Raw genomic sequence first — 14,483 nt, forward strand, 5'->3', positions numbered from 1 at the left:
AAATGGTTAAAAGTACAACTCACACGTGGACAGGCAAAATACTAGTCAAGTCACAAGAAACAACAGTTAGTTTTATAGAACAATGATGTATTAATGTACTAAACACATATAACAACAACAGCCAACTTACGCCGAAGATTCCACATTAGAAATAACTATTTATCATGAAAGTCCGCGACACTAAAAATTTCACGCAACCGTTTCTGATGCGTCCTCCATTGGCACTCTCGAGTGTTGCCAGATCCTAATCCAAGTTCTTTTCTCTCTTTACAACTACGATATTACTAAGACAAAAAGTAGTATAACATATCTGGTTATAGACGTTCATGCTCACAAGGAACGCACATGCCTAAGCGATGAATTGATCCCTTGAATCATCGCTATTAGGTAAAATCGGCAGAGAAACGACGCACAAATATCAAATCGATCCCTAGAACTTCGGTCAGAAGTAGAGCACTTAACTCGCTCGCCCTAGAATCAAAATCTTAAGCTTGCAAGGTTCACAATTACAACACAAAAGTAGATATATATAAACAACTTTATTATACATGTTTTTAAACACCAAGTTATAAACAAGGGCAACTTGGAATCTACGTAGTTCACTCAATGTACAAAAATCAGTTTCAGCTCAAAGATTAATTAGTTCCGGACTTGTCTTTTGAAAGGGAAGAACTCTACAATCAACACCTCAAGCATGCAGACGATTCACATTCCTCTGGAAGCATCCCTGTATCCGTATGTGTCCCACTCTGTGAAAATACAAATACAATTATATTATTATGTGTTACACACGTCAAATAATAATAAACCGTGGCTCTACAGCCAATAAGGGCCTTGGCCTATCTCCCGACTGCCAGTCTCCCTCCCACAATCCTACCTAGAGGTGTGGGTGGAGTTCTTCAACCGATATTGGGGTGACGTGGGGTCAGCACGTCGAACCGTCAGCCGTTAGAGGAGATTTCCCTCTACTGGTCTACTTCTGGCAACAAACTGACACGGAGTTGTGTATGAAAAAGATATGGGTCAATATGTGTTTGTTCCTTAGCAATTGTCGACCAGTATATATATATACGTATATGTGCCCGGTGGAGGAACAAGTAGTTCGGATCCCACTTTAAACTGTAGGTCCAGTTCCGATTAGCCTTACTGTGTATAAAGTGGACTTAAAACAGCAACTCAAACCAAACCAAACGTATATGTGTGTGTGTGTGTGTGTGTGTGTGTGTGTGTGTAGTATATGTTTATTGATTGATTGATTTGCTTCATTTTACTTCGCTTTTTGTACCACTTTTGGCTAATTTACGAAGGTGGGGATGAGTGATGACACGATGAAATTGATGAATGGACACTCAGACCCATTCATGTCCAGGCCTGGATTCGAACGAGGGACCCCTGGCGTCGTAGCGTGATGTGCTATCTACTCCTCTACGGGGCTGGCTGTAGTGCATATGTATATATTTGTGTGTTTGTACACACACACACACACACACACACAAACACAGACAGTGCGTCTCACGGTCTACTTGTTCGCGGAGCGGACATGTTCATTTCAAAATTTGTATGAAAAGTTTAATTTACAAATGTACTCTATATTTTTAAGATGAGAAAAAGTTTTCTGAAGTTTTGAACAGGCGAATTTAGGAATTTTAATTAGATACTAAGAAAATTGTTTCCTGTGAGAATAAAAAAGTAATTTAATTAGCAATCATTGTCAAACCGGAAGAAACAGAAATTCCAAGAAGCATATCCCTTGTCATATTGAGTAAAATGTTTCAATACGGGTTTAAAACTATGCTTCGATTATTACGAGAAAGAGTGTGTAATTATAAATGAAGGTTCACATTCATTTTGTCAGAACAAGATTCAATGAACTTCCACATTAAAAAAAAAGGATTTAAAAATCCAGACTCGTTAGTAATTCATTTAGCTCTTTATAAAACAGTAAAGTACTGGTTTGCAGTATACTTTTTAAGAGTGTAAACATCAAGAAATGGTTACAGTTGCTAGAAACACAATTTTATAAATTATTTCTTCTTGATTTGTGGTTTTGTGATTTGCTTTATTTTACTTCGCCTTTTGTGCTACTTTTGGCTAATTTACGAAGATAGGGATGAGTGATGATATGATGAAATTGATGAATGGACACTCATAAACATCCATGCCCAGACCCTGGACCCCTGCCGTCGTAGCGCGATGTGCTAACCACTCCGCCACAGGGGTCGGCTATTTCTTCTTGAACATCCTTCGTAATATATATTATTGTTTAGAAATATGTAGAGAAATATATTCAGAGTCACTTCATATACAGGGTGTCTCATAAGTAATATCGCAAACTGACACAGGTGAAAGTACACGATAATAGAAGCAAAAAAGTCTCAGTAAACATAGGTCTGCAAACGAGCTGTTTCCGAGATAAACTCGAATGTGTGATTACAAGTCGCCACTGACTTCGTTGTTTGTAAACGTCGTCCTATTTGGTAAAGTGCTAATAATGTGTGCGAATGTGTGGTTAGAAGCCGTCACTGATTGCATTTTGTAAACACCGAGTGCTCTACTCCTCGCGCGTTCCGATCTTTGCTCTTCCTTTACAAAACAGAACATTTCCGAGAGGTGGGGTTGTAATCAAACAGGATGGATACAATCAGTACATGCTTGTGACCAATTCCGAATTGAACCAGGGGTGTTCGAAAGCATTTTACCAACTAGGACGACGTTTACAAACAATGAAGTCAGTGGCGGCTCGTAACCACACATCCGCAATTATCTCGAAAACGGCTCGTTTGCAGACCCATGTTTACTGAGACTTTTCTTGCTTCTATTATCGTGTACTTTCACCTGTGTCAGTTTGCACTATTACTTTTGAGACACCCTGTATAACAGTCATATTTAATATCCTTTATGTTTACCATATTTTGAAATACTGTCACGGAAGTCCTTCAATTTCTTGTTACTATCTATATTTTCCATATTTTTGCAGGGTTTGCTTATCAGTGGATTGATTGATTGATTTGCTTTATTTTACTTCGCTTTTTGTGCCAATTGTGGCTCATTTACGAAGATGAGGATGAATGATGATATGATTAAATTTATGAATGGACACTCACAAACATCCACGCAAGGGCCGGGATTCGAACCCGGTACGTCTGGTGTCGTAGAGCGATGTGCTAACCACTCCGCCACGGAGGGCGGCGCTTATCAGTGGAAACTTTGGTAATATTGTACAGTAAATGCAAGGATAATGGTGTGCAAAATTCCTACTTTTTTCATGAATTTTCTCTAAAGCTTTTGTTATTATGTTTAGAATTGTACTGATGTTAGAAGAGATGTTGTCATTCTGCTTCGTAGAAATTTTGTTTCAGTTCTTCAATATCAGAATAAATTAGCATTGTGTTGGACAATTTGCCTACGATTATCATTAACTCCTCGTACAGTCGGATGGAGAAGTATTGATCGACAAATTGTCCATGACTAATTTCATTAATTTTTCTCCTGCGTCGTACGTTTTTAGGGAAGTAATTATTTCCCTTTTGGCGCAGACATTGGCAGCAACTTCTTTGAATTATTAAAATTCTCATTGCATAGCATAACATGATGATGAGCAATTCGTTTGGTAATACTTATACATTCCGCTCAATATTTGAAGGTTTAATTAGTGTTAATTTGTATAAAGTCACTGTTCGATTGTGGGCAGTGATGTGCCGTAGACTATAAGTTTACGTCTACATGCGTTATCTACACGGAATCTACGCGTAGATTACATTGGGTTGGAGTTTACATAGACTACGTAGACAATTTCAAGTGCATTAAAATTAATTTTCAAGGGATTCATGAAAGGAAAGTGACATTTTCAACTATATTGGTTCCTAACGAAATGAAAAGATTCCTATTTACAACAAAATTTATCTTCTCTTCTATTTATCAACTATAGAAGAAGATAAATAGTATACATAAAACAACAACAGATGGCAGTCGTGAGGCAGGAGTGGTCTTTTCCCCATAAAGCACTAGAATATTTCCTATATTAGATTTCTTCCTAGGTGAGAAATTGTTCGAATTTGAAAGAATGAGTATGAAAAGTTCTCCACACACATCGGCAACTGATACGCAGTATAATTTTATTTTAATTCCACGGCGCTCTTTGCTAAGTTATCACCTTTCGCCATGTTGTTTACATAGATTACGTAATCTACGTGTATATCATAGTCTACGTGTAGAATGTAGACTATCGTTGTTTACGCGTAGACGCACATCACTGATTGTGGGGCTTGGTTTAAAAGATTATGAAAGCAGCGCGGTACCACCTATAGGAAGACAACCTTACCTTTAGAAACATGTAGATTCTTCACAAACTCGTCCATCCAGTCGTGTGTAGTGTATGCCATTGTGGGCAATGTTCCTCCGTAGTTCTCGGGCAGGCAGCCAGGCTCAATGAACTTATGCAGGGACTTCATGTCGTTTCCGTGGAAAAACAACTGGAAAAAGAAGTAAATGTTATATCCGGATGTAAAACTGTCTTATGAGTCATTTTTGTTTCTGAACATCACCAGCCAGCGAGCCTACCAACGATGTAACACTTGATCAAGGAGTTAGCGACAAGCAGTGCCGGATCTACAAGCCGCAAACCCCGCAGTGCGGGTGGGGGGCGGAGACAATTAAGCCTTTAGGACCCTCAGCCATTGGCAAAGTAGAGGGTTCGTATATGCGTATGTAAAAAATAAAATAAAATAATATATACAGGTAAAGATAAAGTTAAAGTTCCCTGTGCTTATAGTACCGTGTCATGAAGGCACATTTACGGTATGTGGGGTCCCACATATTTTCGATGTAGGGCATCTTGAAGGTGATGGGATCAGCACCACGCTGCGGCCGCCTTTACTCTCATCCCCCCGGGTACCGTTTGATTTGAGTCTGGGTGGGTCCCAGAGCCTATTAATGCGGGGACAAAACCGAAAAAAATCCTACCTTAGATCTCCCACCCCGGGTTTCAATAATGACCAATTGTAACTAGCTTAACTGCTTTACTTTTTACAGGGGTTGACTTTTGAATCACCCTCTAGGCACTATATGAGACTTTGTCAACATAAGATCAAGAATTACAGACATACACATACTTATGACTAGTTTTAAAGCAGCAAATACATATCATATATCTCTCTCTCTCTCTCTCTCTCTCTCTCTCTCTCTCTCTCTCTCTCTCTCTCTCTCTCTCTCTCACACACACACACACACACACTTATCTGGCATGATTTATATAATGATCAGCTTTTGTACCTCACGCATTTAGCACATTTAAGAATATATTTATTTTTTATTAAAATTTTTACTCTTATGAATAACTTCATTTTTATAAAGTTAGTGCTCCTCAAGGCGTATACCTGATCATCTCTTTCAAAGCATTACAATAAATTTGCATTAACAATTTTAAAAATAGTAAAAATAGTTGAGAATCCAGTTTATATTGTCTTGGTCTAATACTGATTTGTAATAAAGAGTATTACAAATATACCGGGTGGCGAGAATTAAAGTTACCCAACTCTGAGCCCTCTGTAGCCTGTTTGAGGCATCGTAGACCTCTGAAATTTGGTGAATCCACTATGTAGACCATGGGGAAGAGGATGGTGATAAAAGAAAATAGTTCAATTTTCCGCCACCAGGTTGAAATGTGGCGCTGTACTTCCATGATGGGTTGTAATAATGACGTAAACTGCTCCAATTGGTTATGGATTTACCTTTACCTTGCAATCTTGCAATAAACTAGAGATTATTTTCTCGCAACTTCCAACCACTAACAAATGTCTTTCTAATAAATAACTCAGCTAAATCACTTATGTTTTTCAATATTCATTTTTACAGCGGCACATTTCAACCAAAGTGAACAAGATGTCACAATGTAGTGCAATGAGTATGTGGCTGTTCTGGCGTTCCAACAAGAAGTCATAATGGAGAAAAAAATCATTTGACTAGAACGTGTGTACTTTTCTCTAAAATTGCAAACTGTACGTATAAATATAAAAGGATTAAGGAGAAAATACGATAAAAAAATTAGTAAATAGTATCCGATATTTTACATTCTCTGCATGTAAACATCCAAAATGGGAACACGTGACTCTTCAATGCCGAACATTCTGATTATGTATGCACTTACCCTGCTCTTTAGCTTGGCCTTAATGAAAGGCTTGAAGAGTTGATACACCATCTTAAATATGAAAGGTTGTTTCACAATGTGTACATTCTTTAAGCGGAGTGGCATCGCGTCCTGGAATATAAGAACAAATAAACAAATTAGTGACATGATTATGGCCAACGGATAGTTTGTACCAAACCTCAAAATTGGTGAACTTTTGAACTAACAAAATACTATACAAAGTAGTAGCACCAATTCCAAATAAATATTCTGGGGAAGCAGGACTGACATATATACGTGCCGGTTAATAATTCTTAATTTCGTCGCTTGATGGCGCTGAAAGCAAGGGTTGGTGCACAGTCTCAACTGTTACGTCAGTGTGTTGCCAGGACAGTACCTGTCAAAACGGCGTGGATGTGCAACCGAGTGCGAGTGATCGTGATATTGGGTTTGTGTGGGAAACATGTTGACCTTCAAACCAAATAAGGAGCATGTGCGGCACGTCCTGCTTTTCTTGTTCAATCAAAAGAAAAACACGAGTGAAAGCCATCGTATCCTTGTGGAAACGTACGGTGACAATGTCCTAACGCAAGACGCGTGTATGCGTTGGTTTCGAGGATTCAAAAGTTGTGATTTCGACTTGAAAGAGAAAGATCGCCCGGGCCAGCCGAAAAAAATCCAAGACGCTGAATTGCAAGCACTGTTGGACGAAGACGATACGCAAACGCAACAACAACTGGCAGAGAAGTTAAATGTTGGTCGCCAAACCATATCTGCTCGTCTTCATGCCATGGGAAAGATCCAGAAGGCAGGAAAATGGGTCCCACATCATCTGAACGACAGACAAATGGAAAAGCGAAAAACTGCGTGTGAAGTGTTGCTTTCTCGGCATGAAAGAAAGTCTTTCTTGCATCGGAGAGTGACTGGGGACAAAAATGAATCTACTTCGAGAACCCAAAACGCAAAAACTGATGGGTTGACCCAGGAGAACCTTCAACATCGACCGCAAAACCTAATCGCTTCGGAAGGAAGACAATTCTGTGCATTGGGTGGGATCAGAAGGGTGTGGTGTACAATGAGCTTCTCAAACCAGGTGAAACAGTGAATGCCGTCAACAACTCGTCAATTTGAACCATGCATTGATCGAAAAGCGCCCAGCTTGGGCGACAAGACACGGAAAAGTGATTTTGCAGCACGACAACGCCTCATCACACACAGCGAAAGGAGTCAGAGACACAATTTCTGCACTTGGCTGGCAATTCTTACCCCACCCGCCATACTCACCAGACGTAGCCCCTTCGGACTACCACTTATTTTCATCGATGACTCACTCACTTTCCCAGCAACACTTCAACAATTACGAAGATGTCGAACAATGGCTTACTGACTGGATAACCTCAAAATGTGAACGATTTTTCTGGAAGGGCATCCACAATTTGACGGACAGATGGGCACAATGTATAGCAAGCGATGGCGCATACTTTGAATAAAGCATTTGTTACCTTTCTCCCCAGATACACATGTTTTCTTTCGGATTAAATAAGAATTATTAACCGGCACACCTGGTATATGCTACACAATTTTTAGTGGCATATGATAAAGGAGACTCGACTGTAAATATAGTGTATAGCGTACGTTACAAATTCTTACAATGCGACTATGTGGTGATGCTTGGTCTTTAAACTTGCATATGTTGACTTCTCGCGGTGATTCCACTATTAAGTTCAAGAAACTCGTACAGTCACCAACAATAAAAACGAAACACCTAAATCTTAAAATAGTAGCTTTCCTACGTTGATTTATGTGTGTTGCATAACTCTTCAGCAATAGGGGAAGTTTATGTTGAAGATATGCTATTGACGTTCACTCATCAACACGCACAACGCCATGCAAGAAAGTGACCATACCTGCCGTTATGACCGGGACAGTCCCGTTTCAGAGGCGCAAGTGGAGGCACAAGTGGTTCGAATCCCACTTTAAACTGTAGATCCAGTCCCGATTAGGCTTACTGTGCAAAAAGTGGACTTAAAACACCAACTCAACTCAACTACACTACACTGAAATTGTCAACAATGAAAAAGCAAAATAATAATAGTAGTACTAATAACAAATAATAATAATAATAATTAAAATTAACAAAATAACACAAAAATGAATAGCAAATTAATAGAGGCACATATTTTTGGTAAATAAAAAAGCAAAATTTCGGTACAAAAACGGAGTCAATTTCGGGTTCAAAAGCGGTAAATAAAATAAAATATCGGTGTTATAGCGGTGAAAAATTGGATGAAAAGTGGTATATAAAAATACATTTTTGTTTTAAAATTGTGAATATAATCCTAAATTTGATTTAAAAACTACACTTATTCCACAGAATTAACATTTCACTTCTAATAGCCCATTTATGTAGTTATCAGAGTATTAAGTTTATTTCTGTGTAAAGGAGTCCATTTTTGCTTCTCCAATATTAACAGCAGAATTAATCAATTTTCCGGGAATTGCATAACTCTCAGGATAATTCAGACCTCAGAAGGTGTCGCGTCGGTGAATAAACCCTAAATTTCGTGTTTAAGAGTTAATTTCGCTTTTTGCAGTTCATTTCGCATTATTTCGTGACAAAACATGGTCACAAAATGAATCTCACACCTTTCAAAAACATGAAAAATTAACACTACAATGTGTTTTTTCAAATTTAGTTTTTTCGTCAAAAACGAAATATGCATGCCCCTGCAAATTAACAAGAAATAAGTAATAGATGGCACTACTTGATATTATTTTCAAACGTTTCTTCTAATAGAAGACCGAAGAGCAGGCTCGGAGGAAAATATATCGATACTTGAGGAGAGACCATTGTTTTGTGTGGCAAGTCTGTATAAGAGAGATCTTTTTTTTGAATTTGTAGTCTAGGATGTTCTGTGTAAAATAAGCTTGTGTTGCGTGTTGTGTATACGGACATATAAAAATACAGTAAAACCTCGTTAATCCGGACTAATTGGGGATAAGTTGACCGGTTTAACGAACGTCCGGATTAACTGAAATAACCTAAAAGAACAGTAGAAAGTGCATTAAAACTACATTTATAGCAACAAAACACGTTTATTATGGTGTATGTAAAGGGCATAGGCCTAAATATACTATACAGTACAGTAAAATGTAAACCAATACTGTACATACAATGCAGTACGTACGTACATACGCGATATTCATATTATGATGATGTGCCGACGGGTGCTTTTTTTCTGCTTTTGCCTGTCCGGATTAAGCGAAGTCCGGCTTATCGGGATCCGGATTAACGAGGTTTTACTGTAATTCAAAATCCTGCGTTTTGACGCAAACTCAAAAGAACTTCAGCGTAGAACTAACATCAAAAGTTAAATTTGAAGAGAACAGAAACACTTTGTAAGTCATACCGAGTAATTTCATTTATGTTTATGCTTAGGGTGACCACAATATTTCGACCCACGAAACAAAATCGAACTATCAAAAGAACATAGACACTCACAATTACAATATCAGACAGAAATAACTTCCACATTCCCAAACTGCGGCTAACTGCATACCAAGCATGACCTTTTTACACAGGCATCCAGTTATACAATATGTTACCAAATAGTTTTCAAGAAAATTTGAAAGAACTACGGCCATAAAAAGTAAGGTGAAAAAATTGTTCTTGGAATATACATTATATTCAGTTAAAGAATTTCAGGACTTAAATAACTTTATAAAATAAATTTAGATTGTATATATATAATATTGTACATTTACAACATTAGTCCATTTAAAGATATAATTTGTCACTGTATGATTTTACTATTATATTATTATAACACCATCATGCATATTGAGTTTTTATATTATATTACGTTATACTATTATAAAAACATACTGCCCAATTGATGTAGGCCTATAGATATATATTATGTGCGATGTCAACATGATGTATTTTATAATGTACATGCACCAATGCCCCTCAAGGGTACTTTGGGTGTGAACATTTCTCGATAGGCCTATACCCAAAAACGGGACATCCCAAGGAAGTTTACTCTCCCCGCCCCAGCACCACCTTCCTGAAGAAACATAAAATTGTTATTATTAACGTATTGTTATTATTAAAGTACTGTTATTATTTATTAAAAGATTTATCACATAAATGATACATCATAAAGAATAAATGAAATATTATCTCCCGTTGTCAAAATGTATTAATTATTATAATCTCGGTATAATTGACATAGCGTTTCGCGTCCTTTCTGATCAACATTTATGATTAAGTTGAGTAATTTCAGAGAGAAGCTTTATTCTTCATCAAACGCTAAATCTCCTTGAAAACCTTATGCCACATATCAGACACACAACTCTAGATTTTTCTTTTGAGTTTGTGACAAGACAAGAAATTTAAATTGTTGTTGCATGGTTATTCACTGCTCTACAAATAACGGAATACACACAAAACATCTATTTTAGGATGAAATGTCTCAAATTTAGACTTGGTTCTCAAGATAACGGTAATTATCCGATAAGGCCCGAACACCTCTCACTCGTTTATTTCGTTAATTTTAGCATTGATACTTACCTATTCTGCATTGCGGAAGATTCTTTAAGGTGAGGTTATGCCTTTTTCCATAAAATAGTGTCACCTTTTCATATTACGAGTTATTATTTGTCTTCCTTGTTCTGCTTGGGTAACAGACAATATGGCGTGCACTCGTCATGGATCATTGCGCGTTGTGCTTGTGTTTTGTCTATTTGGAGTGGGTATGCAGTGTTTCAACCTTCTTAACCGAAAAATACCTACTTTCGTGTTCATTATGTCATCACAAACCATTGATGGATAGCCTCAAAAACCATTCACGATAGCCCCACGGACCATTTCCGGCAAGGTTAGGTTACGTTGGGTTAGGTTAGGTAAGCATAGTTAAAAAAATAAATTAAAAAATTCTCTTAAAAAAAGGTACGTTTGGAAACACTGGCGAGACCGCGTGACTTTCGACGCTCGCGCCATCTGCACGTCCATAATGGAAACAACGGCCTAATGTTACAGAAGATGCAAGTTCCTTACGTAACAAGTGATTATTTCTTCTTCTGCAGCATTCTATGGTGAAATTTTCAGTTTCCGCGAAAGAAAATACCTCCAAGAACTTCGACAATGCTACAGAAACTGATTTCAGTAAGTATTTTCTCCTGTAAATTTGAAGAAATCTGTTCGGGCGATATCGGATAGTTACCAAAATAACTCCTAGACCTTTATAAAACGGGACAAATAGTGGCTTTTTAAATATATATGGACGGGACGACCGGGACACGCCTCTAAAACGGGACTGTCCCGATCAAAACCGGACGTATGGTCACCCTATTTATGCTGTATCATTAATGTGATCCATACTGTAATCAATAATAATAATAACTTATGTTATAATTAGACCTAACAGATTTTTAAGGACATACTTGGGATGTCCCGTTTTCGGGCCAAAATATTATAGTCACTCTAGATCTAAGGCTTCCTACTGTACGTTCAAGAATTCGAATACAAATGCTGGAAAATCAATAGAGCTGTGAATAAGCCGAAGCGATCTACACATCTTTGTCATTTGTGTCACAATTGTGTTTTCTTGATTAGCTTTGCCTATCTTGTATTGTAAAAGTATGGTAGAAAAGAGCTCGTGGCTCCGGGGTATCATTCTACACCCTCGATTTTCCGCACATTTCAAATATTTTCGTGAAAATATTTAGTTCCCCATAACAAACAGTGTTTGTAAATAGCGCGGAAGGTAATTTTTTAGATCTACGTGCTACGAAACTTACATTTTTCTTAAAATTAAAATTCCTTGCGTAACGTCAAAGCGGTTTTTCAGGTCTTCTATAATGGCGGATGATGGATTCATGTCACAGGCGCACGTCTGATTTTTTTTCTTTTTCTTCTTATGATTGACTTGTGCAATAGGAACATTTGCGATTGCGATATGTTATTTGTGTGATATATTGGCGGGTTGGACATTTCAGACATTGGATTTCATTTATGCGACTTCAAAAATTGGAATTAATTATTTCTTTTTGGCAACTGCAGGCCGAAAAGGGGAGGGTTGTATTTTCTAAATGGCTTCTGGGATGGATAATTTGCGACTTCTTATATTTATGACGGGACGGGAGTGGGGGGGGGGGTGTTCTGTGGAAAAGGACAACAAGGACTTTCAACATAGGAGTTACTTCATTTTTGGGCTTTGAAATTTAACTTCGACCCGCAATTCAGTGCCTGGCCTTGGTAAAAACAGGCAAGTTACCTTCTTGGGTTTAATTTTAGCCTTAATTTTTGGTATCTTCATGTCTCGATGCGGAAAACAGTGAGAAATAGTGTTGGGGGCAGGTGACTCCGTCCACTTTCTAACATGCCTTTTAAAGGGACTCTATAGATAAAGGCGGGGTCGCGGTAGCGGTAGTGGGCGGTAGGTCAATTACCCCACGGGCGGAGCCCGGAATCGGTGGGAAATTTTGACTCAACAATTTCAAACGACAATGTCTCAACTTTAAACGGCTGTACATTCGTAAATACTTGTTTCCGCGCTTCAAATTTATGTTCTTCATAATTAGCATCACAAAACTTTCATAAATAATAAAAAAAAACTTCCGAAATCGAGGGTGTAGAATGGGACACCGAACCCGAGCTCATCTTCAAGTAGCGTTGAAATGTTTGCTTACCTGAATGAACTCCAAGAGCCTCATGGCAAAGCCTGGGGTAAAGGCAGTGACCTGCTTCATTCCTAGTCCATCGAAGTCCATCATGACCACAACGCCAGCTACTTGAGTTTTTGGCTCCAACATGGCGAACTCGTGGAAGAGGTAGATCAAACCGAAAACGTCATCTAGAGACACCTTCTTTGGATCCCAGATGTCTGCAAACGATTGAGGTCACTTTTACATACATCACTGTATATATTTACTTGGCCTTATTTCCCTATAGTGTTAACTTCAATTGCATCTGCCATTTCTATTTACGCATATTTGTAACACACTTCAGAAAAAAAGTCCACAATCAAGGACGTATTTAGGAGGGTCTAGGGGATCCGAACCTCCCGCAGAGAGACTTACTAAATACTAAAATTAAATTATGAAAATATACTTGTTTAGCATTTGTTGCAAAATTGATGGTTATTTATTTATGCCGAACTTATTGGAAGGCAAGAATGAGCTATACTGAGATCATACGACTTCAAAGATTTATGCACACAAAGGCTAATCAGGCTTTCAATTTCATTTTCCTTTCTTTGAATGCAGTATTGTCGTTCCAAAATATGCGTTGCGTCATCGATACTGTACTTTACAAACATTAGCTTTGCATATGATCATTCTATTCGTACACATTAATTAGAAATACTTACCACCGACTTTCATTAACAATATCCTTCTTCCAAGCTGATCCCTGTCCTTCAATACGTTCACCAAATCCTCCTTCGCTAGAGGCTCAATTTTGTCAAGCGTCAAGTCATGGACATATTGCGCGTTCTTCGCCTTGAAATCTAAACATCTCTTGATCTGAAAGTAACAAAATAAATGGTAATTAATCTTTCAAACCTGATAACAACATTATAATTTTTAAAGCTTTTCTTGTGCTATTGTCAAGTGAATCTCAACATGTCTACTAATTCAAATATTTCATTTGGTCCATAAAGTTACATGAATCTCATGTAACATTATCTCAGGAATTTGTGTTAAATCTTGGGCGATTTCACACCAAAGTGACATGCTGCCTGGCATCCGAGTGACACGCCTCTTCAAAACGACCCTTAAGATGTAAGTGATTTCTTTCACACGATATGCTGCACGTGTCGCTTGGTTGCCTAACTGACTGGGCCTTTTATGCTTGAGTGCGCATCATGTCGATCCAGTCAATTTGTTGCGCATGCGCAGAGAATGCTATAGTTGATGCTAAAAGTATCACTTATCTTGGTGTGAAACTCCCATGCCGCGTGTCAATTCTCATTTGTTCGTCTATGAGAAATCTTCCATAAATTCTAAAAAAAATCATCGACATCCTGAATTAAAGTGATAATTTCTCATTTCTGAAATGTTGCATGAGGTTTTCACATGTTGCATTAATAACATATGAATGATATATTTCTAAAATTAACTCATTACCTGCTAAGGAACTAATAATAGGAAAATATATTTTTTAATTGTTCATCATTTTTCTACTGCAGTACCGTCGTCGCCTTGTAGTCAAGGGGGTCCCTGGTTCGATACCCAGTGGAGACACAAGTGATTCGGATCCCATTTTAACCTCTAGGTCCAGTCCCGATTAGCCTTACTGTGCATAAAGTGGACTTAAAAGCAAAGCTCAAAACTCATTTTTCTACAACATTTAGAC

General features: G+C 37.9%; 1 protein-coding gene across 3 annotated transcripts in view; it reads right to left on the minus strand.

Moving 5' to 3' along the window:
* Window positions 1–520: 520 nt before the first annotated feature.
* Window positions 521–14,483, minus strand: part of LOC145979815 (clavesin-1-like) — a 76,241-nt gene continuing 62,278 nt past the window's right edge. For all 3 annotated transcript variants that reach the window (XM_083112836.1, XM_083112837.1, XM_083112835.1), the window contains exons 4-8: window positions 13,498–13,651; window positions 12,818–13,011; window positions 6,146–6,256; window positions 4,322–4,472; window positions 521–749 (exon numbers count right to left, since the gene is read on the minus strand). In XM_083112836.1, coding sequence (XP_082968962.1) covers window positions 706–749; window positions 4,322–4,472; window positions 6,146–6,256; window positions 12,818–13,011; window positions 13,498–13,651 — 654 coding nt within the window. In that variant the 3' untranslated portion in view covers window positions 521–705. The remainder of the gene's footprint in view (window positions 750–4,321; window positions 4,473–6,145; window positions 6,257–12,817; window positions 13,012–13,497; window positions 13,652–14,483) is intronic.

Source organism: Lepisma saccharinum, chromosome 26 (genome assembly GCF_977018435.1).
Source record: "Lepisma saccharinum chromosome 26, izLepSacc3.1, whole genome shotgun sequence".
In the NCBI taxonomy this organism is placed as follows: domain Eukaryota; kingdom Metazoa; phylum Arthropoda; class Insecta; order Zygentoma; family Lepismatidae; genus Lepisma; species Lepisma saccharinum.